Here is a 27,091-nt window from a genome sequence, read left to right as displayed (position 1 = left end):
GCCTTTCACTGTATTCCTGTGTTATGGGCTTGACCCCCAGTAGATGCTTAATAAATGTGTACTGATTTGACTTACCTTGGACCAGTCCCTGCCAGTCTCTGGGCCCCAGTTTCTCTACCTGAAAAATGAAGGCATTGGACCCTCTTGGAAAGCTTTAAGTAAGGTTCCTCTGGGGCTAACCCTCCCAACATCAAAGGCTTCATGGTCTTTCTTTGATCTGAAGCCCAGACTCTACAGCCATGGCAGACCATAGCCTTAGAGTAGCTCCAGAAGTCATCTAATCCAAGAGTCTCATTTAAGAGATGAGGAAACTAAAAGGTCAAAAAGTTTGTCTGGGCAGCAAGTAGCAGAGGCAAGATTCAAAGGCAGGCTAATTTCATAGCAGCCCACTGCTCCATCTTATTAAGGTACATCCTGGGCCACTTCTCTAGCAGATCCCTGACCTTTCTGACCAAAAGAAAATGTGTCCTGCCTCTAACTAAAGCCATCCCCACTAGTGACCTTCCACACTCCTCGTCCAGAGCAAGAATATGAACTCCTAGGAGCTACTTGGCCTTTTCTATGGGCAGGAGAAGGCCTAGATGATGTTTCCGTAAATAAGGGGCTCTAGAAAGGCCCCTCCATCTCCTCCCCAATGTTTACCTCACACAGTGCCCTGAATCTTATCAATATCTCTGCACCCCATTCCCTGCCCCCACCCATCACACTAACCAGCCCATGTCCTCTGCCATGAATGGCCTGTTCCCTCCAAATATGAGTTGTGCCTCTTGCCTTGACCTTATCCAATAGCCTCATTTCTAATTTTAAAAAGGACATCAATCCCCGTTACATTTGAACAAAATCAGAAGAATGAGAAATTCGACCAGTCTGGCTTTGCAACCTACTGGAAAGTGTTAACTCAAATTGAAGAATTTGCCATCAGTGTGGTAGCTGACCTTGAGACCATGTTCATCCTCAGTGAAGGAGTTTGATAAAATGACTGAAAACATCATGCTCAAAAGTATGGGAGCAAGGAAACAGCCTTGTTTCACTCCATGGATGGCCAGTTGGCCCGTTCCAATCCTACCTGGACAATTCCTATTGATGCATCTATGGCCCAGCAACTTTCCCTCCCCAGACCTCACTTGGTTCTTCTGCAAAATGAGCAGATTGCACACTAGCTGGCCTGAAAGGTCCTTTCTAGCTCAGAATAAGGACCCTCTGCTCTTCAGGACATCTGGCTGCAGGTTCAGGAATCACCATCAAATTGCAAAGACAGGGGACAAGATCAGAAACCACAATACCAGCCATAGCCACAGGAGGGAGATGCTCCCCCACAGACTCCAAAGACCTTTCTTTCTACTGAGAGTCGTCCATTCAATTATTCAATTCGTTTAACCCTAATTTCATGTCTAACCCTGCCCAGCTCTGAGGACACAAGGGAGGGCAAAAAATATGCTCTTTTCCCTCAAGAATCCCACATTCTAAGAAAAAAAAGAAAAAAATTTAAAAAAGAAGTCCACATTCTAAAGGAGAGGGCAAAATGGCCGTAACTGTGCATCCTGAATATACAGAGTCCATGGCCAGTTACCCCACAGGGGAGACCTAGTAGTGGGAGGAGGGGAGGCACAGGAAAAGTCTTGGTTGTTATTTTGTTCTTCATTCTTGAAGAAGACACCAGGGAAGTGATGCCCTGACATACACGTGAATGGGATTTGAGTGAGGAGATGCTGTGCCTCAGTTTCTCCTCCAGATCTACCTGGGTTCAGTAGCCAGCTCTGGATCAGGAAGTCTGGAGACGACCCTGGATGTGAAACAATCGGAGTTAAGTGACTTACCCGAGGTCTCACAGCCAGTATGTGTCAAATCTTTGAGGCAGATTTGAACTTGGCTCCTCCTGACCCAAGGCCAGCGTTCTACCATTGTGCCACCTTGTCCTTGTCCTAGGAGGGAAGTTAGGGAAGCCAGGAAGACAAGATGGGGCGGAGGGGTAGCATTCTAGGCACCAAGGATAGCCAGTTCCAATGAGCAGAGATGAGAGCTGGAACATCCGGCATGAGGTTAGTGTAGTTGCATCACTGCCTGCGGAGAAAACTGGAAAAGTTGGGGTTATTGTGTTATGAAAGGCTTTGAGTGCCAGAGGGAGGGGGGTTGTAAATTTAGTTTTCACCTACATGTAAAGACAGTTTTCAACAATCATTTTTTGGTAAGGTTTTAAGTGTCACATTTTTCTCTCTCCCTTCTTTCCCTGCCTCCTACCCTGGTAAATACCCTGGTGTTTGCTGCCCAACAACTCCAGGAAAAATGTCAGGAACAGACATTTGTAGGACTGACCAAGGTTTTTTATACCATCAACAAGGGTTTATGGAAAATTATGTCAAAATTTGATTGCACAGAGTTCATCGGTATTGTATGTCAATCTCATGATGGCATGCTTGCCCAGGTTCTGCATAGTGGACTTGAGATTTCCCAGCCATCTATAGAGTGAAACAAGGCTGTTTCCTTACTCCCTTTTGAGCTTGATGTTTTCAGCCATTTTATCAAACTCCTTCACTGAGGATGAACACAGTCTCAAGATCTATTGCACTGATGGTAAATTCTTCAATTTGAAAAAGCTACAAGCCAAGATCAAAGTGCAGGGAGGGTTGGTGCATGATCTTCTGTTTGCAGATGAGTCCCCTCAGTGCAGTCTCTGAAGCTGAGATGCAACAGAGTAGGGATCGATGCTCTGCTGCTTGTGCTCATTTTGGTCTGACAATGAACGCCAAGAAAACTCAGAGGCTCCATCAGCCAGCTCCACACCATCCAGATGTGGAGCCATCAGTTCCAGCAAATGGAGTTGTGAGTCCTGTGGACAAGTTCACTTCCCTTGGCAGTGTCCTTTCCAGGGAGGTACATATTGACAATGAGGTTGACACTCACATTGCCAGAGCTAGCTCAGCATTTGGGAGACTCCAAAAGAAAATGTGGCAGAGAAGAGGCATTAGACTGACTAACAAACTGAAGGTCTTAGAGCCATTGTGCTGACCTCATTGCTATATGGCTGTGAAACCTGGACAGTCTAGCAGTGCCATGTCAGGAAATTGAATCTCTTCCATTTAAATTGTCTTAGGAAGATTCTGAAGATCCCCTGGCAGGAGAAGATCCCAGACACTGAGGGCCTTTCTCAAGCTAAATTGCTGAGCATTCAGACATTACTACAAAGAGCACAACTACGATGCACTGGCCATGTTGTTAGAATGCCAAATGCATGATTTCCCAAAAAACTATTTTATAGAGAACTCACCCAGGGCAAGTGCTCATGAGGGGGGTCAGAAGAAGTGATACAGGGACACCCTGAAGTTCTCTTCGAAGAACTTTAGAATTGATTGTTCATCATGGGAGACCCTGGCCCAGGACCACCCAACATGGCATGCCCTCATCAGGGAGGGGGCTGTGCTCTCTGAAGGCAGAATGGAAGCAGCTCAAAGAAACATGACATCTGTAAGTTTAGAATACCCACCCCAGGGGTTCACATGGGCTATTTGTGCCCCACCTGTGGTAGAGCATTCTGAGTTGGTATTGGTCTACTCAGTCACATTTTGACACACTATCATTTGTCTCAAACATAGTGATGTCATTTTGGTCTTCTTCAATAATGCAGGATAAGAACCCCCTTGATAGAAAACAATCGAATTTAAGTTATGCGTGTAAAAACTATGTTAAACATATATCCATATTAATCATTTTGTGAAAGAATAATCAGAACAAAAAAGAAAAAACCTCGAGAGTAAAAAACAGAAAACAAATTTTAAAAATTGAAAATAGTAGACTTTGGTCTGCATTCAGACATTGTAGTTCCTTCTCTAGATATGGATGGTAGGGACAGCTAGGTGGTGTAGTGGATAAAGCACCGGCCATGGAGTCAGGAGGACCTGGGTTCAAATCCGGCCTCAGACACTTAATAATGACCTAGCTGTGTGGCCTTGGGCAAGCCACTTAACCCCATTTGCCTTGCAAAAAAAAAAACCCTAAAAAAATAATAATAATAATTACCTAGTTTGTGTGACCCTGGCCAAGTCACTTAACCCCATTGCCTTACTCCCTTTTGCCTTAAATACTACACTAACTATACTAACCTCATGCTGGATGTTCCAGCTCTCATCTCTGCTCATTTGAACTGGCCTAGAATGGTGCCTAGAATGCCTTACTCCCATTGCCTTAAGTAAATAAAAAAATTTTAATTATAAAAAAAGATATGTATGGTATTTTTCATCACAAATACTTTAGAACTGTCCTTGATTATTGTACTGCTGAGAAAACCAAGTCCATCATAGTGGATCATCACCCAATGTTGCTGCTAGTATATACAGTGTTCTTTTGGTTCTGCTCACTTCACTTAGCATCAGCTCAGCAAGTCTTTCCAAGCTTCTCTGAAGTCTCATCAGAGGAGTGTATATTTAATCCTAGTTAGAGAGCCACTGGAATTAATTGAGTAGGGTGGTAATGTCAGAGCCATTGGAAAAATGGAAAAATCCCTTTGACAGTTGAATAAAGTATGGAGAGAGACTTGATTCAGGTCACTGGAGAGTGTGAAGACTTCTTCCAGTGGTGATAGACAGTCATTTCCAGATTTCTTGAGGTCAGCAGACAGTATATGACTGGACAAGTAGAGCTGAACATCATGCTTTGTTGCTGTCCTTTGTAATCAAAGAAGACAGAGGACATCAAATGAATGATGGCATGACATGCAGTTGATTGGTGGGGGGGGGGGTTGTACAAACTCCTTCTCCCTGCCTCTTCTAGAACCATCTTCACCTCATGACCTGATTTAATAGGAAACAGGGAATGGTCTGAATGCTGTGGGAGTACTTGGCCTTATGGATGTAGATCCCTTCCATATCAGAAAGCACATTGGCATTTCAGCAACACTGGGCAGAACACCAGTCTGGTGATTAGAGATGATAATAGAACCCCTGAGAGCTGATGATCTAACCAGGAAGCTTCCTGGCAAGACCATACTTAATCATACACTGAGGCCAGGCCAGTCTTCTCCCCACTGTGCACTTTGGTACAGGGCCTGACTTTCCTCCTCTTTACAGTTTTTCTCCCCTTGGGAGAAAACTCTTGACCCATGAAGGCCATGTCATGGAACTGAAGCTGGCAAGACTTCAAGCAGTGCCAAGAGACAACAGAATGGTTTGTCCATGGTCCAAAGTCCATCTGACCAGCAGCTTCAACTCTATGTGTATCATCAAGGGGTAAAATCTCCAGCCAATGCAATTCAGGAAGGCCATATGCTGTACTAAGGTCTGCAGGGATGAGCTCTATTTGGACAAGAATGGAGGTAGAAAATGCCACTGTCCATTGCTACTGGGAGATTTTTGCTTGCCTCGTAGCTGACTTGCCTGAAAAGACCTCACCAATGTCCAAGCTATACTATTTCCTTATTTCCCTGACTGAAAATAATAATAATAATAATAAATAACGTTGGTCCTTCATTCTCAAAGAAGACCGCGATATCAGGGAGGTGATGGCATGACAAGCACATGAATTAGATTTGAGTCAGGGGGTACTTTACTAAGTTCCCAGCCTCACTTTCTCCTCCAGAACCAGATATGGATCAGGACAACTGGAGATGGTCCTGGATGGGAGGCCATCTGGGTTAGGTGATTTGCCTAAGGCCACACAGCTAATAAAGTGCTGTGTACTCTATCTATTGTGCCATCAGCTATACCTTCTCTGGCTGAAATAATGGGGTAGAGGGAGAGGATTAAGAGATAGTATGTAAGTGAACTGTACTAGTAAACCACTGATCATCATCTTCCACCTTTCCATGACCTCAGCCTCTGACCCTGCTTCTTGACTGGTGAGAGAGCAACATATCTAAGTAGCAGCCAAGCTACCAGAGTACCCTGATCATCATCTTCCTCTCCTATAACACCCTCCCCATCTCCTTTGCCACCTCTTTCTCTGATTAATCAAATGTCAAGAAATAATTGATCAATCAATTCTCTTGTGCCTTTATGCACTGCCCTTGGGAGTGGAGACTAAAATGCCACTGCTTTGTATGAGGCATCTATCTCTATTAAAATATTTTTTTAAGGACAAGGGCTGTCTTACTTCTTGTAGCCATAAGTCCAGAACTTAGCATAGTCCCTGGCTCACAGAAAGCATTTCATAAATATTCTTTGAGTGAATCAGTGAATAGGGTCATAATTGTGGGACTACCACTGATTAGAAGCATGCCTTTGGGCAAATCAATTCCCTTCTCAGAAATACACTTTCCTCATTGGTAGAATACAAACAACACAAATATTTTACACCCTTCCCCCTAGGGTTGTTTAGTAGTCAAAGAAGGTCATGGGTGTAGAAGTCGTTCATAAACAATGACTCCCAGTTCTATCATCCAAAGTGTTGTGCCTACTTCTCCAGTGTGGTAAGATTCTAGAAACCTTGTTGACTGGCCGATCACTTCAATAAACATTTATTAACCCCAGCCACTGGGTTAAGCACTGGTGTGCGTGTGTTCTATCATGAGAGAGTGATCAGAACCTCCTGATGCCCCAAGGAAAGCCACTGGACAAGGGGACATACCATAGGGAAAATCAAAGATAACCTAAGAGAAGGGAATACAGACCAGTGACTCAACCTTCTCAAATGGAATGAGCACCATTACATAGACCATGATACCCTGTCTGATTCCGGTCAAGGAATGCTGTTGGTCAAGTGATGACTTACTGCTAAATGTCCTTGGAGTTTGCATATGCCACAATAGGCCCCACTACATGGACTCATTCCAAGTTTGTATTGGTCTAATCAGTCACAGTCAGACACACTGTCATTTGTCTCAAACACAGTGACATCATTTTGGTCTTCAAAAATGAAGGATAAGAAGCAACCCACCCATACCCACTGACAGCAGCAAGGGAGCTTCTCTTAAAAGATAAATCTTCCAGCTCTTGGTTGAAGTTCCTCAGATGGCAAGATAAGTCTCTAGGCTAGGATGAGGCAAAAACAAGATCATTCCCTAGTGCAATATCATGATGATCCTACCCATATGATTGCTATTGACAGGGGACAAAGCAAGGTGAACTTGGTTCTAGATCCTGGACAGCCTGTGTCTTGTTTCTATTTCCTTTCTTAGAGGAATAAAAAAAGTTCTAGCAATCTGTGCATGAAAGTAGCAGTATCCACCAGCCCTTCTGGTGACAGTGGCAGCAGCAGGAGAGGAGTCCTGGATCTCAGAAAAGGCAGCCACCAGACAGAAAATTGACCCAAACATGAATATTAGATCCAAACACTGACAGGCTGAGGTAAAATGACAAATGACTAACTAGTAGCCTTTCAAATTGTTTTCATGACCTGAAGAACCTATGACTTCCAGCCTATCAGCAGAATGTAATAATAATTATAAGTTACTGAATCCTGTTGAAATCCTTCTTGTAATGTGCACTGTCATTCTTTTTTGTGTAAGAATAAATTAGCTGACCTATACCTGATTCTATTGGCAATTAAATGCTCTTTTCCATTGAGTCATAAGGAAGTGAGTCTCCAGTTTAGCTCTGTTGAGATCTGGTAATAAGTCAACGTGTGAGAGAACTGAAGCTGCAATGCTTGGGTACAGAATAAGGAGGCACAGGGGCCCTGAGCTGCTATAGGCTCAACCTCTTGGTGCCTTGATGCCAGAAAAAGATGAGGCCAACTATTCATGCCAAAAAAGTTGTCAGCTTCCCCACACATGCAAGTGAAGTTGTCCTAGTAGCTTCCATTCATTAAGAAACTATGTGCTGACAATGACAATAAGTTCTTGGGAATTCAGGCAGGAATAAAATGCTATTTCATGTCATAAGAGCACCTAGCCTGACAATTTACAGCTGAGGAGATCAAAGCAATCCACAGTCACAAGAAAAATTGCTCCAAATCATGACTTATTAGAGAAATGCAAATTAAAGCTTCTCTGAGGTAACACCACCCACATCTCAGACTGGCCAATATGACCAGAAAGGACAATAATCACTGATGGAAGAGTTGTGGGAAATCTGGGACACCATTACATTGTTGGTGGGGCTGTGAACTCATCCAACCTTTCTGGAGACAAATTTGGAACTACACCCAAAAGGCAACAAAAATGTGCATACCCTTTGACCCAGCAATACCACTACTGGGTCTAGACCCTGAAGAGATGATGAAAAAGGGGAAAAACATCACTTGTACAAGAATGTTCATAGCAGCCTTGTTTGTGGTGGCAAAGAATTGGAAATTAAGTGAATGTCCTTCATTTGGGGAATGGCTTAGCAAACTGTGGTCTATGTATGTCATGGAACACTATTGTTCTATTAGAAACCAGGAGGTGTGGGAATTCAGGGAAGCCTGGAGGTGATTTGCATGAACTGATGCTGAGTGAGATGAGCAGAACCAGGAAAACACTGTACACCCTAACAGCAACATGAGGGGGTGATGATCAACCTTGATGGACTTGCTCATTCCATCAGTGCAACAACTAGGGACAATTTTGGACTATCTGTGATGGAGAATAATGTCTGTATCCAGAGAAAGAATTATGGCCTTTGAACAAAGACCAAAGACTATTACCATCAAATTAGAAAAAAAAAGTTATCTTATTATGTAATTTTGCTATCTCATACTTTATTTTTCTTCCTTAAGGACATGATTTCTCTCTCATCACATTCAAAGAATGCCTTCTGTGGGGGTGGGGGAGGGAAGCAGGAATGGGGGGAAAATTGTAAAACTCAGAATAAATAAAATCTTTCTTAAAAAAAGAGCCCCTAGGAGCAGCTAGGTAGTGTAGTGGATAAAGCACCAGCCTTGGAGTCAGGAGTACCTGGGTTCAAATCTGGGCTCAGACACTTAATAATTACCTAGCTGTGTTGCCTTGGGCAAGCCACTTAACCCCGTTTGCCTTGCAAAAAAAAAAATCTCAAGTTATGAATGCAACACAAGATTCAAGAGGAGACTCTGACCTTCATGGGTTATACACTTTTTAAATCCCACTCCATATACAAAGCATTGTTTTTCAGTTTTAATGATGAGTTATATTGAAAATAACTCTGTGCCCACCCAACCCCCAGGTTTGAGATGGCTATACTAGAGCAAGCTTCTGGCCCCTATTTTGTGGCATGACCCTTTGGAAGTCTAGTGAAGTTGATGAAGTAGTTCTCAGAATTGTGCTTTTCAAATGCATAAAATAAAATATACAGGATTACAAAAGAAACCAATTACATTGAAATATATTGTGAAGCAGGGAGGGAATACTCTTTATACTCTCTGCCTCAAAACCCAGAGGCAAATTACTTAAAGCTTAAGTTCCTGGACCACAATATAAGAAAGTTTGATTAGAGGAAGGAACACAAGCTCGTCACTCTCTCCCCTACAGCTAGGCTCTTCCTGGAGCCTCCACACTTTTTCCTCCTCCCTCCTGCTTAGGATCTCCATCATGCCTCTCCTTCTCCCCTCAGACCATTTCTCTTCCTTCCAAGCTCAGTTCAAGCCTCCCCTCTTCCTCAGCAACCATCCTCTCTCCCACACCCCAGTGTCTTCCCCTGTTCAATTAGTTCTAAAGAGCTTGGTCTGATCTCTCCTCTGTTCCATCACTTCCCATCTGATGTATGTGTCTGTGTTGCAACCAACCAATAGAGGTTACCTTTCCTGGGGAGTAACTAGGTGGTGCAGTGGATAGAGCACCTGCCCTGGAGTCAGGAGTACCCAAGTTCTCAAATCTGGTCTCAGACACTTAATAATGACCTAGCTGTGTGGCCTTGGGCAAGTCACTTAACCTCACTGTCAAACCAAAAAAAAAAGAGAATACCTTTCCTAAAAACAGAGATTGTGTCTTTTTTCCATCTCCACAGAACCTAATGCAATGATTCCATGTACCTTGTTTGACTTCCCTCATCACTTAAAATCTAGTGTTATTGGATCAAAGCATTAAAATGTAATTTTCTTGAGGACAAAGACTGAGCTGTGCGTGGGGTTGGCTTCTTTTTAGTATGGTAGCCATAGCACCTAATACCATATTTTGGGTGCAATACATACTTGATCAATGTTCCCTGAGTGAATGAATGAATGAATGAACCCTACCCATCCTTCAAGGTTCAGTTCAAAGGGGGCTTTGACAGATCATGTTCCCTCCACATGGCTCAGTTTCTTCATTTGTGAAGTCAGATGACTGGCCTAGAACTCAGATATCTTCACATTCTAAAGCCTACAAAAAGGCATCAACTTTTTTCATTTCATTCTCCAAATGGTTGAAGGTATGATGGGAGCCCTGGAATTCTGGATTTAAACTTATCATACAAAGAGGTTGGTGGCTGTTACAGAAAAAGATCAGCCCCTCTGTCAAAGAGGTCATGTGGACCTGCTTTATATCCGTTCACTTGTGCTATAACTATACAGAAAGTGGGTTTCAGAAAAAGGGCAGAGAGAGAGAGAGAGATCCATGACTGACGCTATAGAAGGGAAAGCAACCCAGAGGGGAAGGAGAGTTTTCAAGAATGAAGACTCAAATGGAAGAAGAAACCAGGGGCTGCTTAGGGAGATGGGATGGGAAGATCCAGGGTGCTCATCGGCCAACACAGCTGGCAAAAACTGTGCCTGGGAGCTGGAAGTCAGGGCCCGTAATACAGGATACACAAACTGGTCCTGGGAAGGACAATGGCCAGAGTCATAGAGCATAGCATAAACTTGAGGCTGTCATTGATGGAGTCCATAGAGAGGGCTCACAAAAGGAAGAGGTCCCTGCTAGGGGAGAAGGAAGGAGAAGAAAGCATTGAGACAAACTGTTGGGAAAGGGGAAAGGAGGGAAGGAAGGGCTCTTGACTCTCAAGATGACCCTATTTCTCTGTGCCATTAGAGGAGGGAAGTCCTGCCTGCCTCTGGCTTTATGCTTTCTAAGACTGAAGACTTTACTGGAAATAGAATTCAGGGAGTTGTAGACCCAGTTTCTAGTAGCCCCACCCTGGAGATTAGGATTTGGTTGAGGGTGGTGACAAGGAATGAGGAACAAAGCAACTGTAGGAACAAAGGGCTCCCACCCTCAGAGTTTATCAAGAAAAGGGATGTCAGGGCTCTAGGCAGCAGCTTCTCTTTGCAAAGATGGGTCACTGAGTTCTCAGTCCATGATGGACCAGCTCTATCCAGAATAGGTCAAGGCATTCAAGTCAGACAGACAGCCAGACAGAGAGGGAGAGAGGGAGGGAAGAAGATGGGGGAAATGATCGTAATCACCCCTGGGTTCCAGAGGCCGGAGTGCTAAGCCTTCTCCCTTTCTCCTAGGGACCTCTATTCTCCAAAGCCACACACAGTGGCCAGGTTAGATCCTGGGAATCTAGCTTCTACAGAAAAGGATTCCGCTCCTCTCCTGATACTCTTCACACCCTTTACCTCAAAGCCCAAGGACAAACTACTTAAGGCGTAAATTTGGCCTCATGCCTGTGGAAGAGTAGAAAGAAGGTAGGTTGCAACCGCATGTTTCTTCTCCACAAAACAGATGCTTAGCACCCAAGACTCATACGTGTGCAGAGAAGGAACCTGAAGAAACAGTAGAGTAGAAGTAGCATCTGCAAAGCCACACATTGCTGGGAGCTTAATACTGAAAATATCAGGGTGCAGGGCAGTCTGGGAGATGGTAGAATAGCCATTTCCCATTCCTCCTTTAGACTGGCCAGACAGCCAGGGCCTGAGCTGCTCCTCCTGTGAATGGGCATCCTCTCCAGCACAGAAACTGCTTCTGCCCCCAGGGAGATCTAGGATCTCCAGACCTCTCCCTTCGAAAGTTGCCTCCAAGACTGGACTTGTCCAGCTCAAGATCGCCCCTTGGTCACTGACTAATCAGCAAAGAAGGACAAAGTAGGACGAATGACCACAGATCCAGGTTCAAGTTCACTCAACTAAGTTCTCTTCTAGCTGCCATATGGAAGCAGGATTCTGGAATAAAGAATGCTGAGCCTCCCTATCCGTGCCTAAGAAGTCCATGGAGGAAGCAGCCCACTCCCTTCCCCACCCCTCCTTGGGCCAGTAAAGGCATTGCTGCATCCTTCCAAAGACTTAGTCCTCCAGCTGTGGGCTGTATCAAGACTGTGGGCAATTGTTGCCACTGCTGCTATAGATGTTCATGTAGATGCCTAGAACAGGGAGGAGAAACTCCCCAGAGGCATTTCTGGACCTTCTCCCTCTTCCCCTTTCCTGCTTCATCTGCTACCTCTGAGCTTCTGAGGTGGTTTTTTGTTCTGCTAGAGACCCCTGTGGTTGATCTCTTCTTGTTCCTCCCAAGTACCTGAGGTTGGCCATGCCTTTCCTTGTGTCCCTTTGTCTGTGGCCTGAGGTATGGGTCAGCTCTGGGAATCACAAATGAGACAGTGACCTCTCCTAGGGTGAGCTTGGGAATCCAGTCTCCCAGCCCATGGTTGGAGAGTTCACTCTCTCTAACTAGAGGCTTCATGATGTAATTCCTCTTGCAGGACAGAATCACTATGAACCTGGGGCCTTGAAATCCATCCCCATTAGACTAAGAACCAAAATTTGTTGCAATCCCTTATGATTATATTTAAAAATGAAATTAAAAACAAACAAGATCAAAAGTATAAGACATATATTATCAAGAAGCATGGGGGGGCAGCTAGGTGACGCAGTGGATAGAGCACCGGCCCTGGACTCAGGAGTACCTGGGTTCCAACCCGGACTCAGACACTTAACAATTACCTAACTGTGTGGCCTTGGGCAAGCCACTTAAACCCATTGCCTTAAATAAAAGTAAATAAATAAAAGAAGCTTGAGCAAGAAATATCAAGACAGAGGGATGAGTATGGAGAGAGGATCTTAGGTATGAATACTGGGGGAAAGGAAACATAAAGGAGCTTGAGTTCAAATTTGGTCTTTGATATTTATTACCTCTAGGATCTTGAAAAAGGTCATACATCCTCTCCTGGCCTCAGTTTCCATCTTCTGTAAAAGGAGGGAGCTCAATTATGTGGAAAACCTAAACGTTTTTCCAGTTCTCCATCTCTGCATTCAGGATCACCCCTAATCATCTAATCCTGTTGTTGGGTTCCCAAGTCCCAAGGATGTCTGGGATAGTGGAAGGCTGGCTCCTGGCTTCTTTGCCAGAAGCCTTGGGATGGGACTGGGTAGAGGGTTGTAGAAATGGGGGATCCTGCCAACACCTTCTACTGTACTGAACCTTTTTCCTAGGCCCAATGAGGGGGGAAAGAAAGGGAAAAGTGAAGTTACACGTCAGTGATTTGTTCATAATCAAAAACAATCCCTGGATCTCAGCCAATGAGGAATCTGGAAGGTGATTCATCACAGCTGTTTGGCCTCATTTCCTAAAACTGCCTGCAGCTGAAACTCTGGAGAGACAGGCCAAGCTCCCCCTAAAAGGGTTGGAATTAACAGCTCTCCCTCTACCCACTGTTGGGGCCCCCTGCACCCCCAAAAGGGATGGAAAACTAAAAAGCAACTCCTACTTGTTGCTGATGATCTTGTTCCTCGACACGATGCAGAAAAAAGCAATGGCAAGGAGAAAAATCATTTGGAACTGAAAATAAAACTCAAGTTAAAAAGCGAAGAAAAACTCTAAATTCAAACCAAGGGATGCTGATGTAAATCCAATTTCTGCTGCTTACAGCTGTCTGAGCCCAGTCGAGTCATTCAAGCCATTCGAGTCTTAGTTTTCTAATCTATTCAATGGGGCCATAATATTCCCATTCCTATTTAGAGGGGAAAGAGGAAGAGGAAGAGAGCAGGAGGAGGAGAGGAGGAGAAAAAGGAGAAGGAGAAAGAACTGCCATTTATATGGAACTTGAAGGTTTGTGGAACACTTTATACATATAATATATATATATGTATATATATGTGTGTGTATATATATATATATATATATAATATTATCTCAATTGATCCTCACAATAATCCTGGGAAGCCTATGCCATTATTGGCCCCGTTTTACAGATGAGGAAACTGAGGCTGAGAGAGGTGAAGTAATTTAGTCAACAAGCATTTATGAAGTGTCTACGGTGTGCCAGACCCCATGCTAAGCCCTGGGAATACAAAGAGAAATATAACCATGGTCTCTACCCTCAAGGAGCCCCCAGTCTAATGGGAGAAAAAAACCAACATGCAAACATAGACCAAAGAGTACAAATGGGAGGGAATCTCTGAGAGAAGTACCCCCCACCCACCCCAGCCAGCAATGGCAGGAAGCAGGCTGGAATAGATGCTAAGTTTTGGAGGCACTTAGCCCAGGCCACTGTACTAGTGTCTGACACAGGTTTTAGTCTCAGCTCTTCCTGAGGCCAGTTGAACACTCTGCCATTGCCTTTGTCACTAGCTAAGATGTTCTCCAAACCCAAGAAGGAGGAGGTGTGGTGGTCGTTACCACGGGTTATCTCACCCAAGCAAAGCACGGCTGCTCTTTGCAGTGAGGTCTCAAAGCCAGGGTTGGTCATCTTTGGCATCCCTCAGTACTAATCTGGAGATTCAGGTGCTTTCTAAATATGAATAGAATTCAAATGCTTCAAACCTAACTTCTCCTAGAAGTCTGCTTTGCTCTAAGACTTGACCTACCCTCTAGGGATGAAGAGGCCCAGGTTGGATATTGGCAGAGAGCTCTCATGGGGAGGCTACCTATTATCATCCTGCTAACTGGAAGACAGCCTTTCCTAAGAAAACAAAACATCTCAGAGAATGTCAAAAATTCGATTTTCAAGGGGGCAGTTAGATGATGTTATAGGTAGATTCCTGGCCCTGAAATCAGGAGGACCTGAGTTCAAATCCAGCCTCAGACACAATAATTGCCTAGCTAGGTGACCTTGGGCAAATCACTTATCCCCATAGCCTTGCAACAACAACAACAAAATTCACCTTTCAGGGACTTTCTGCCACAGTATCAATGTCCAGACTTCAACTGTTGTGGATAAAAGTCGATCAGTCAATATAGATAAAAAGAAAATGAAAAACAGCTCCCTTCCAGGAGCTCACAGTCAAATGGGGAGGTGACAAGCTAGTAGCTAAGTATAAAGATGCTATATACAGGATAAATAGGGATTAACCAAGAGAGAAAAGCTTCTAAGAGGCATCAAGAAAAGCTCCCTCTAGCAGGTGGGATTGTAGTTTAAGGCAATCAGGAAATTTGGGTGATAGAGATGAGTAGGGAGAGCATTCCAGCCTAGAGGTAATCATTGTTTGTCCTTCATTCTAGAAGAAGGCCACAACCTCCGGAGATGATGACATGATGAGCATGTGAATGGGGGGGAGGGGATGTGCTTAGTCACCAGCTTCACTTTCTCCTCTGGAGTCATCTGGATCCAGTGGCCAGATATAGGTCAGGGTGACTGGAGATGGCCCAAGACAATCAGGGTTCAGTGATTTGCCCAAGGTCCCACAGCTAGTCAAGTGTCTGGGGCTGTATTCAAATTCCCATCCTCCTGACTGGAAGATCAGTGTTCTACCCGCTGTACCACCTAGCTGGTCCCAAATCTTGAAGTACCACCAGTAGGAAAGCCTAGCGGCAGGAAATGAAGAGTCTTGTTCATGGAACAACAAGAAGGCCAAAGAGAAGGTGAGAGAAACTAAGGTGGGAGAAGACTGAGAGGGCAGGAGAAGGGGAGGCACCAGGTCATGAAGGGTCTTAAATGCCAAGCAGAGGATTTTATATTTTTTTATATTTGCCGGAACCTCTAGGGAGCTATTGAACCCAAACAAAAACCAGTACAATCCAAAACACAAGACTTTCCCCCAGAGACATTCACAACAGAGACAAATGCAAACATCTACAAACATGGAAACCACTTGAATAAGAAGACTCCAGAGCCAAAGAGGTCTCCCCTGACTCTCTTCATCTCAACAGTCTAATGTAGTAGATGATCCCAGTCTCAGCCCAGAAGTCAGTGATTTCCTTGCTTTTCAATACCAATCAATCTGATGTGATTATAAGCTCCATATATTAAGGTCCCAGAGCTGTGAAGTACAGATGGTAAGATCACTTACACAATCACAGGAACTGGCTAGAAGCCCTCTTTTGTTTTTCCTTGTCTCTGTGACAAAGCCCAGTGAAAGAGGAGACTCAATTGCATGGAAAGTTCTCCAATTTGTTTTTGAACCTCTAGACCATTCTCTCTTGTCCATCATATGCAAGTGACCATCTTAGTCAGCATGTATAGCGTGCTACCCCCGCCCTCCCAAGAAGTGGCCTATCCATTTTGTGATCATCTAGCCAGTGGAGATGTTTTTGCCCTGGCCAATGATGGCCTTGTTGACTGTTGGGAGCCAGGGTCTCTAAGCTGTTTGACACAGTCGAGGCAAGAAGACTCAGGGCAGTCACACTGCCTGATGGAACAACATTTCCTTCTTCAATATATATATAGGGATTCCACGTATACCCATATTTATAGGTCTATTATTGATTGCAAAACTTACTTATCCTAATAGTGGAATGACTATAAAGGAAGGATTTCAGAGAAATTCCTTGAATAAAACAGATTGTGAACTCTGTCCAGATTTAACAAGACTGCCTCTCCCTGAGACATACAAAAGGCTTCAGCATTATGAAATCTTTGGAAGACACAGCACTGGGAGTTCCAGGGAGATGTCAGAATATATACAGGGAAAACAGATACAAGATGGATCAGGTAGAATTCCAGGGAAATTAACAGTTTTGCCCCCCTTATCATACACAGGAATATATGGTAAAGATGGTGAGAGAATAGTTAGTATAGGTAACCGATATGTGAACTCTAACAGCCTTAGTTTATTGGGAAAGAAGAAAAAGTCATAGAAACCGTAGCGTCTACCAACAATGGCTGAAAGGAAAATTAGTTATTGAAGGAGTCAACGGACAGGTGGACAAACAGAACTACCCTCGCTATAGGTTGTCAAGGGAGCATATCGAAAACATTACATATGCGGTACAAAAACGTAAAAGCATTCCATTAAACAAATTATATCAAAGATTATTCTAAGGAAAGTTCTGTTTAATTAATAGCTTTACTATGCAGCAACAAACTAGGCAACAGGCAAGGTTGAGGTCATCACGGTCTGAGCAGGGACAAGAAAATTAACGACATGATTGATAATCACACCTGTAACCACATGATCAAACTTGTAACCATATGAACTATGTGATTAATGATGAAAATTGTACACTTTTGTAACCAAGGAAATGATTTTAGTTTGCTTGTTTCATATGATTCTGAGACTATAAAAATAAATCTAAGCAGCTGACAGTCCGTCAACCTGCTCCTGCCTATACCCACTTGTTGACTCAACTCATTTCGCCGACTCTATCCCTCCTGTCGAGTTCCAAGGACCCCACGGAGGCTGGACCCCCGCAGGAAGGACATATTGTTTGCTTATTTTAACCTATGCATCATAGGTCAAACAATAAAATTATCCTATGACTAAATTATAAAAGTAGGGCCCTGGAAGAGCATCTTAAATCACAAGATCTCAGATCCACTTCACTGGAGGGGACTATGTACCTTTTGATAAAGTGCCATTGGCTCAGAGCTCTGCCTCAGTCTCTTTTATTGTAGATGGGATGCTGATTTTAATCCACATTTATTAAGCACCCACTGGAAATACAAAGAAAGGCAAGACAGTCCCTTCTCTGAAGCAGCTCACAATGAAACAGTTTCAGGGTGGGAAGGGCCATGGATGTCCTCAGCAGGATGACTATTCCCTGATCCCTCAGATCAATTGTCTTTCTCCCCAAGTTCAGACGCTCATTTGATAAAAATATCACCCAATCAACTATAGTCTCCTGGTCTGGTTTCATTCACATTCCAGGTAGTTTTCAGTCCCTCCCCCTTCCACCCTGAGAGATATATTACCTCAGTCTTGGAACAAATGTCTACTGTCATTTCTACCAACTCTCTCCCCAATCATGGAAGGGGAGGGTAAAGGAAAGAAAAAAAGAGGATGAACATATGAGCTTTCTCAAAATATAATTGGATTTTCCTGGGATATTGGTTAGAATGACGATAACTGTTGAGAGAGAGTCACATATCATAGTCATGAAGTTTCCATGGGAAAAATAATGGATACCTCCACCCTGAGAGGACTTCATCTCATTCTTGTCTCTCCCCTTGGTCTTGTCTGGTGTATTGGTGTCTGAGTCCTAGCTGGTTGATCTTCCCACCTGGTGATGAGGATCAGCTCAAAGGAAAGGTAAAAGACTCTATTTTAACACTGAGTTCACTCAGAGAACAGAATTTAAACTGAAGAACATAGCATTCCTGTGTTAAAGGGAGCCTAGAATTCTTTCAGATTATAATTGGAGAAACTGAGGCCCAGAGAGATGATTCATAGGGAGATGGCTTGAGATCACTAACTACCCATTCCATGGAGCAAATTTTTAAAATTTTTATCCACTCCAGCCATTCTGAAGAGCAATCTGGAACTATACCCAAAGAGCAAAAAAACTGATCATACTGTTTGACCACAATACCACTACTAGGTCTATATTCCACAAAATCATAAAAAAAAAATGGGGAAAGTCTCACATGTTCAAAAATACTTAGAGCAGCTCTTCTTGTAGTGTCAAAGAATTGGAAACTGAGGAGATGCCCATCAATTGGGGAATAATTGAACAAGTGATAGTGTATGAATATTATAGAGTAATCTTGTTCTATAAGAAGCCATGAAAGATCGGACTCTAGAGAAGCATGGAAAGACTTACAGAACTGAAAATGAGTGAAGGGAGCAGAACCAGGAGAACATTGTACACATTAACAGCAACATTGTGAGATGAACAACTATGAGGTGCAGCTCCTCTCAGCAGTTCAAAGTTCAAAGACAACCCTGAGAGTCCTGCCATCCAGATAAGGCCATCCACATCCAAAGGGAAAAAACCACGGAGTCTGAGTGCATGCTTTGTTCACATTTTTAAATTTTCTTTTATGTTTTTCCTTCCTTTCCCTTTTATGCTTTTTCTTCCTTTCTCATGTTTTTTTTTTCCCTTTCCCCTTAGTTCTGAATCTTCTTTCACAACAAGATTAATATGTTAAGCCCAATGTACATGTGCAACTTTTATCAGATTGTTCAAGGACTTGAGGAGAGGGGAGAGAAGAAAGGGGAGTAGAAAAGTGTGGAACTCATAAATTTGCAATTGGATGAATGTTGAAAAACTACTCTTGCATGCAATTGGAAAAATAAAATCAAATTTCAATTTAAAAAAGTTTTATACACAAAGAGGGCTATTTCATACACAGGAACAATGTATGAGAGCTAGTGGAGGCTAGGAGGGCCTGGTCAGCTATGGTCCATGGAGGTTACAAAGATTCAGACACAACTGAATACCAAATAATAATAATAATAACAGCTTTAATTTCTCTGGGCAAAGCCATAGTTTTCATAACAAACCAATGCACTGTATACTCATTTTACAGATGAGACCACTAAGGCTTAGAGAGGAGGAAGAATAGCCTGGCAGAGACTGAGAGTTCATTTAGTACAACCTTCTTACTCTACAAATGCAAAACCCCAGAAAAGAGCTGGCTTGTCCAAAGTCGATTGTTGAGTCTAGAGTGGGTGAGAGGCAGCTTGGCACTGAAACTAGAACCAAGGATCTCAGTTCAAATCCTGCTCCTGCCACTCACTGCCAGATTGACCTTTGGCAGGTCACTTCTTCCACATGAGCTGTGGTTTCCTTGGGACTGGACTGAAAGGCCTCTGAGTTTCCTTCTGGTTTGGTTCTAGGATTTATGATCACAACAGAGCTAAGGTTTAGGTGTAGGGCCTTGGTTCTCTTTCCACCATACCACAAAGGCACCTCCCCATCTGCCGCAACAACTTCCTAGGACATAGGATTTAGAACTGGAGAATCATATAACTAGAAGAGACCCCACCATCATTCTATACCTGACCAAGAGTCCTCTCTGTGCCATTACTGACAGGCAAGTCCTCATTCAGTTTTACCTTAGAGACCTCTAAGGATCAGCAACAACTCCCAAAAAGAACATTCCAATTCTAATTGATACCCGAGACTAATATTTCTTCCCTATGTCAGCCCTTTGGATCCATGAACACAACTGTCCTGTTCCCCCTATTTGATAGCTTCACCTCCCCAGTTATTAAACCAGTCCTGTTATGGTCTGATATCCAACCCTTCTGGATGATGGTTATTTGCCTTTCCCAATAAGGTGTCCGGAGTGGGCCAAGTCGGCATGCAGATGTGGGCAGGGGGACTGCTAACTTGCTGCCCATTTGTTCTCAGCACTATGCTTCAGCTGATTCAGGAGATTTGAGAACAGTGCTGTCCAGTGTCCTTGGAACAGTGGGTTTATCAATCCCTCCTGGAAGGGGAAGACAGATGGCCAAGCACATGAAGACCAGGGATCAGATGGCTGGAAGGCAGTGGAGTCTGCAGGTCCCTGGAACAATTAAGAAGTGTTGGATTCCTGCTAAGAGACTCTGGGCTTAGGTCCAGACAGAGGAAAGTGGCCCTGCTGGAGACAGATGGACAAGGTCACCACTGTAGAGCCAGTGACCCAGGCTTGGCAAAGTCTTCCTCTCATTAGCATCTATTTAAGAAGACACACAGAAAGGGTTGCCTTCCTGTGCACCCCCAAGATCCCCATCTCTTCTAATTGTCCCTCTTCTATCACAAATCCCCCCCCTTCCTCCCTTCCTTTCCCTCCCAGCATCCTGGTCAATGAGAAAACTTTTAGCTCAGGTTACCTTGGAGGCAGCTTATCTGGTGTCCTGGCACTACACTAAGTCAGCACCTTAGCCCAAAGCTTCTCCACAGGGCTTCCCAGAGCCCCTCAATACAACCCAAATCTCCATACCACAGAAAAAAATGTCTAATTAGGGACACCCTCATTCCAAGCAATATTTCATTAAAAATAATTCCAAGGGCCAGCCAGGTGGCACAGTGGATAGAGCACCGGCCCTGGAGTCAGGAGGACCTGAGTTCAAATGTAGCCTCAAACACTTGATAATTGCCTAACTGTGGTCTTGGACAAGTCACTTGACCCCGTTGCCTTAAATACATTTTTTAAAAAAAGATAATTCCAATCCTCTGAGAAGCACATGGATGCCTCCTCCCCAACCCCCATCCTGTAACGTCGACAATGGCTTCTGCTGTCTCCTAAAATCGGGTCCACATTATTTTATCATCGTCCCAGTGTCACAAAGTAGGTTCTCATTAATTGCTTGCTGGTGGGTTTCGTTGTTTTCTTCTCCATATCCCTCCTGGACCACAAATCAGTAAGATATTTAGTCTGGGGTTGTCTTTTCTTCCTTAGCGGTAAGGATGGGCCTTCCCCAGCCTAGGAGAAGCACCACCGACTTGGCCCTAAAGGGACCTCTGTCCCATTCCTTTCGTTCTTTAGGAAGAAACCCTGGTTTCACACAAGAGGAGGACAAAGCTGATATGAGGGTTTGAGTCTTCCAACAGAATCCCGGGATTTTTCCCATGACTCTACACTGCTAGCAATGCAGTCTGTGAGCATGAAGCAGCTCCTTGGTTCCCAGTGGAACCTGTGGCCTCATTTGAGCCAGACTTTAAGCTCCCAGTCTGCCACAGCCTCCTCTGTCCTAAGAGCTGAAGGTTTCAGATGCCACTGGCTTCTGGAGGAGCAAACAGATCCTCTCTCTGGGGTCCTAAGACAGTTTGGGCAAGGGGAAGATGAAGGGGTGAGGAGAGGAAGTTCTCTTCCTGAGTTCCAGACTCATCTCTTGGCACAGCATCTGCCATGAGAAGATTTGATAAATGTTTGTAGACTCTACTCGAGAACGGCCTTCCCTGCTCTCCCCCTGAGCCTCTTTTCCTCCATTTTCATTTCCTCTTTTTCTCCCTCTTTCTCTCCTTCTTCTTCTACCTGTTTCTGTTCAGCACAATTTTGGACCCTGATCCACAGAGCTTAGAGACTCCCAGGGGCCCAGAACGCAGAGCTGGGTCAGACAGCAATCCCTCAGCTCTGAGCCACCCAACTCTAGAAGCATAGCTCCAAGCAGGCTGGGAAGCAGAGTCCCTGGGTGGCCCCAGCTTCCTCTCTCCCCCTCCTCTTCTTCATCGCAGTAGGGAGGGGCACCAGGGATATGTTATTATTTGTGAAGCAAGGAACCATAAGGCTTAGAGCTGGGAAAGACGTTACTGTTGGTTTCCATTTCTTCAGTCATGTCAGACTCTTCATGGCCCCATGACACTGCCCATGGGGCCTTCTTGGCAAGGGTAATAGAGTGCTTTTCCATTTTCTTCCTGATTCCAGGCTCTATCCATTGAGCCATCTAACTGCCTAGGAAGGGACTTTAGAAACAACCAAATATAGGGGCAGTTAGGTGACACAGTGGATAGAGCACTGGCCCTGGAGTCAGGAGGGCCTGAGTTCAAATCCAGTCTCAGTCACTTAATCCCATTGCCTTAAATAAATAATTTTTTAAATTGTATAAAAAAAATAACCAAATATAATCTCATTTACAAAGATGGAAACTGAGACCCAGAAAGGTTAAGTGGATGAGTTCAAATCACACAACTCCAGCCTCCTGACTCCAAATTCAGATTCACTAAGCTAATAGAGATTCAGGTGACACATGTCTGCAGTAAATGTTAGGGGTGACTATGTGACTATCGTGCCAAGACACAGAAGCACCTGAGCAAGTTGTAGGATGCCCACCTCTGAACAGTCTTCCCTTCAAGTCCCTCAGGATGTCCACTTCTGGGCAGAACCATTCCTTCATATGCCCTCAGGATGCCCACCTCTGGGCAGAGCCTCCCTTCATACCCCCTTAGGATGCCCACCATTAGGCAAAGTTGTCCATGCAGGCTCCCTCAGGATGCCCACCCCTGGGCAGAGCCTCCCTTCAGGCTCCCTCAAGATGCCCACCCCTGGGCAGAGCTTTTCTTCAGTCCCCTGAGGATGCCAACCCCTGGGCAGAGCCTTCCTTCAGTCCCCTCAGGATGCCCACCCTTAGGCAGAGCTTTTCTTCAGTCCCCTCAGGATGCCCACCCTTTGGCAAAGCCTCCCTTCAGGCCCCCTCAGATGCCCACCCCTGGGCAGAGCTTTTCTTCAGTCCCCTTAGGATGCCCACCTCTAGGCAGAGCCTCCCTTCAGGCTCTCTCAAGATGCCCACCCCTGGGCAGAGCTTTCCTTCAGTCCCCTCAGGATGCCCACCCCTGGGCAGAGCCTCCCTTCAGTCCCCTTAGGATGCCCACCACTGGGCAGAGCCTTCCTTCAGTCCCCTCAGGATGCCCACCCTTAGGCAGAGCTTTTCTTCAGTCCCCTCAGGATGCCCACCCTTTGGCAAAGCCTCCCTTCAGGCCCCCTCAGATGCCCACCCCTGGGCAGAGCTTTTCTTCAGTCCCCTTAGGATGCCCACCTCTAGGCAGAGCCTCCCTTCAGGCTCTCTCAAGATGCCCACCCCTGGGCAGAGCTTTCCTTCAGTCCCCTCAGGATGCCCACCCCTGGGCAGAGCCTCCCTTCAGTCCCCTTAGGATGCCCACCACTGGGCAGAGCCTTCCTTCAGTCCCCTCAGGATGCCCACCCTTTGGCAGAGCCTCCCTTCGGTCCCCTTAGGATGCCCACCCCTGGGCAGAGCCTCCCTTCAGGCTCCCTCAGGATGCCCACCCCTGGGCAGAACCTTCCTTCAGTCCCCTTAGGATGCCCACCCCTGGGCAGAGCTTTTCTTCAGTCCCCTCAGGATGCCCACCCCTGGGCAGAGCCTCTCTTCAGGCCCCCTCAGATGCCCACCCCTGGGCAGAGCTTTCCTTCAGTCCCCTCAGGATGCCCACCCCTGGGCAGAGCCTCCCTTCAGTCCCCTTAGGATGCCCACCCCTGGGCAGAGCCTCCCTTCAGGCTCCCTCAGGATGCCCACCCCTGGGCAGAACCTTCCTTCAGTCCCCTTAGGATGCCCACCCCTGGGCAGAGCTTTTCTTCAGTCCCCTCAGGATGCCCACCCCTAGGCAGAGCCTCCCTTCAGGCTCCCTCAAGATGCCCACCCCTGGGCAGAGCTTTCCTTCAGTCCCCTCAGGATGCCCACCCCTGGGCAGAGCCTCCCTTCAGTCCCCTTAGGATGCCCACCACTGGGCAGAGCCTTCCTTCAGTCCCCTCAGGATGCCCACCCTTTGGCAGAGCCTCCCTTCAGTCCCCTTAGGATGCCCACCACTGGTCAGAGCCTTCCTTCAGTCCCCTCAGGATGCCCACCCTTTGGCAGAGCCTCCCTTCAGTCCCCTTAGGATGCCCACCCCTGGGCAGAGCCTCCCTTCAGGCTCCCTCAGGATGCCCACCCCTGGGCAGAGCCTCCCTTCAGGCTCCCTCAGGATGCCCACCCCTGGGCAGAGCCTTCCTTCAGTCCCCTTAGGATGCCCACCCCTGGGCAGAGCTTTTCTTCAGTCCCCTGAGGATGCCAACCCCTGGGCAGAGCCTCCCTTCAGTCCCCTCAGGATGCCCACCCCTGGGCAGAGCTTTTCTTCAGGCCCCTCAGGATGCCCACCCCTGGGCAGAGCCTCCCTTCAGGCCCCTCAGGATGCCCACCCCTGGGCAGAGCTTTTCTTCAGTCCCCTGAGGATGCCAACCCCTGGGCAGAGCCTCCCTTCAGTCCCCTCAGGATGCCCACCCCTGGGCAGAGCTTTTCTTCAGGCCCCTCAGGATGCCCACCCCTGGGCAGAGCCTCCCTTCATGCCCCCTTCCCATTCTCAGGGCTGTGCCAAGAACAGAGTCAGCTGCTCTTTGGATGTGGGGAAGGGGCCAGCTGACCCCAAGCAGGGGTGCAGTGTGGACTCTGAATCTTTGCTCTGGTGCAGCCTTGGGCAGCCAGCCCCACCTCTTGGAGCCCAGCCCGGCGCACCCTGCCTCCTGCCTCCGGGGCCAACCTGGCACTGCCTTGCTCGGTCCTCGAAACACCTGCTCCCGCACTTCCCCGACTAACCGCATCCCCCGGCCGGCCGGCCCAGGGCAGGAGGCTCCGCCAGGCGCCCACCCCGCCCGGGGTCCCAGGCCCGTGTGTCTGCGGAACAGCCCCCTGCCCGGCGGGCTGGGAGGCGACGAGTGCCAGAGGAAGGAGGCCGGCCCGGGGCTGCCCGGGGAGCTGCGGCTGAAGGAGGGCTCGGCCGCCCCGGCCAGAGCAGCCTCATGCCTTGCTGTACGGTGAGTGCCTGGGGGGGGGGGGGGGGGGGTCTGCGCCCTGATCCAGGGCGGGAGAGCTAGGGGCTCCCTGGGGGGGGGGGAGCCTGGAGGGACTGGGGGAGGGCGGAGAGACAGTGGGGGGCAGGCTCCCCTCGCCCTCCGCTTCCCTCTCCCTGCCGGTCCCGGGCTGCCGCCGCCAGTGTTTGGGTCCCGCAGGTGTCCCCCAGCCCGACGGGAGCCCGCATCCCCCGGGACACTGGGGGGGCCCGACGCCTGCCTCCCCGACTTGGCGGCCGGGCTGCTGCATTGCGCTCCCCAAAGCGGCGGCTGCGGGCAAAGCGCGCCCGGCTCTGCCCAGCCGCGGCCGCCGGCTGCCACCCCCATGCCCGCTCCCCCCATGTCCGCCCCGCCCAGGGCCGGCACCCATCCATCTGTCCAGCCAGCCCTCCCAAGAAGAGGACAGATGGGGCTCCCTCAGGACAAGGCAAGGGCCCCCCCCGGGAGCGGGACGGGACCCCTGGGACCCCTGAGAGCAACGCTGGGCTGTGGCTTCCCAGAAGCCTGGCTGCATCTGCTCGGGGGTCCTCCCGCCTGGGGCCTGGAGCAGGGCACCCCCAGCGCTGGCGGTGCGTCGGGGGCCGTCCTCTCTCCGATGCTTAAATGATCGATCAGCTCCTCGTTGGCGACCTGGGCTCACAGATGGCACCCGCCAGACGCGGGATCGGAACCCAGACCTTCCAACGGCCAAAGCAGGTCTGACCTCTAGGAGGTGCGCTGGGCGCTCCTGGGGGGGGGGGGGGGGGCTAATGGAGAGAGAGTGCCGCCTCTTACAAACAGTCCTGAGAAAGGACAGCCCTCTCCCTCCCATCCTTGTGAAGATGGGCATCGATCTGGGTGCCAGTCTGGAGTCAGACGGAGGAACCAATTGCTGTCTGGGTGACCTTGACTAAGTCCCTTCTCTTCTCTGGGCCTCAGTTTCCTGACACAGGAAAGGAGGGGATCCTCCCGCTGAGGTCCTTTCCAACCTTCCTGCTGGGGCACAGGGACTCGACTTGTTTTGCCCAACCGCTTTAGTTCCTCTCTTTTTAGAGCTACTCTTAGGAATTCGATGTTGTCACTACCGTAGCTACCAGTCAGGACGCTTTTAAGGACAAAAAATGAAGTGATAATCCCAGAGGTGCATCTCATAGGAGCTCCTCCCCAATGTGCTGCATTCCCAGGCATCTGCAGAGGCAGAGGGCAGGGTAGGAGGAACTGACGTCCACAAGTTATATGTGGCAACGAAGTGGCCTCCTTCCGTGGCCAATGATGCAGGGGCAAACGGCATCTTGGATCAGGGTGAGCCTAGTCTCCCCAGAAGCTGCCAGGCTACTGAGGGTTTTTCTCAAGGAGCCCTGCTCCATTACATTCCCCCTCATCTCAAACCTTGGCGTCTTCTTCCAAAAAGTAAGTCGAGGGGCAGCTAGGTGGAGTCAGGAGAACCTGAGGTCAAATGCAGCCTCAGATGCAAACCTAGCTGTGTGACCCTGGGCAAGTCATTTAACCCCATTGCCTTGCAAAAATAAAAACTAAAAACTAAAAAGAAGGGCGAGCTTGGACACCTCTGATGTCAGGAGGCTTGGGAAAGCCCCTGACCCTGACCCAAGGTTTAGTGCATTTCCCAGGAAAGATCAGCATATTTCCTGCCTCCCTCACTCTAGTTCTCTTTCTTTTTGTTTTTGCAAAGCAAATGGGGTTAAGCGGCTTGCCCAAGGCCACACAGCTAGGTCATTATTAAGTGTCTGAGGTCGGATTTGAACCCAGGTACTCCTATGCCACCTAGCCACCCCTCTCTAGTTCTCTTAATAGGGAACTTAGTTCACCTTGTCGGAAGCCAGGAGACCACTGGAAAGTGACTGCCTCGCAGGCCACATTCAGCCATAGGTAGGAAATGCCTTTCCAGGACCTTCAGCCACAATAACTCCAGAGGCAGAGGGACTCCCATCTGGTCGGAGAGAAGTCAGAGCTCCCAGCTTTGTGTGGCCTCATCCCACCCCAAGCAGCTCCCAATT

The 27,091-nt window shown here is 47.1% G+C and overlaps 1 protein-coding gene across 1 annotated transcript in view; it reads left to right on the top strand.

The window, feature by feature from the left end:
• Nucleotides 1-24,984: 24,984 nt before the first annotated feature.
• The window catches only part of OSBPL5 (oxysterol binding protein like 5), a 134,426-nt gene continuing 132,319 nt past the window's right edge, over nucleotides 24,985-27,091 (top strand). The window contains exon 1 of the mRNA XM_074230827.1: nucleotides 24,985-25,061. Coding sequence (XP_074086928.1) covers nucleotides 25,047-25,061 — 15 coding nt within the window. The 5' untranslated portion in view covers nucleotides 24,985-25,046. The remainder of the gene's footprint in view (nucleotides 25,062-27,091) is intronic.

The sequence above is a fragment of the Macrotis lagotis genome, chromosome 3 (assembly GCF_037893015.1).
Source record: "Macrotis lagotis isolate mMagLag1 chromosome 3, bilby.v1.9.chrom.fasta, whole genome shotgun sequence".
Lineage (NCBI taxonomy): Eukaryota > Metazoa > Chordata > Mammalia > Peramelemorphia > Peramelidae > Macrotis > Macrotis lagotis.
The sequence above is the reverse complement of the archived record's forward strand: the minus strand, read 5'-3'. Positions and strand labels throughout refer to the sequence as shown.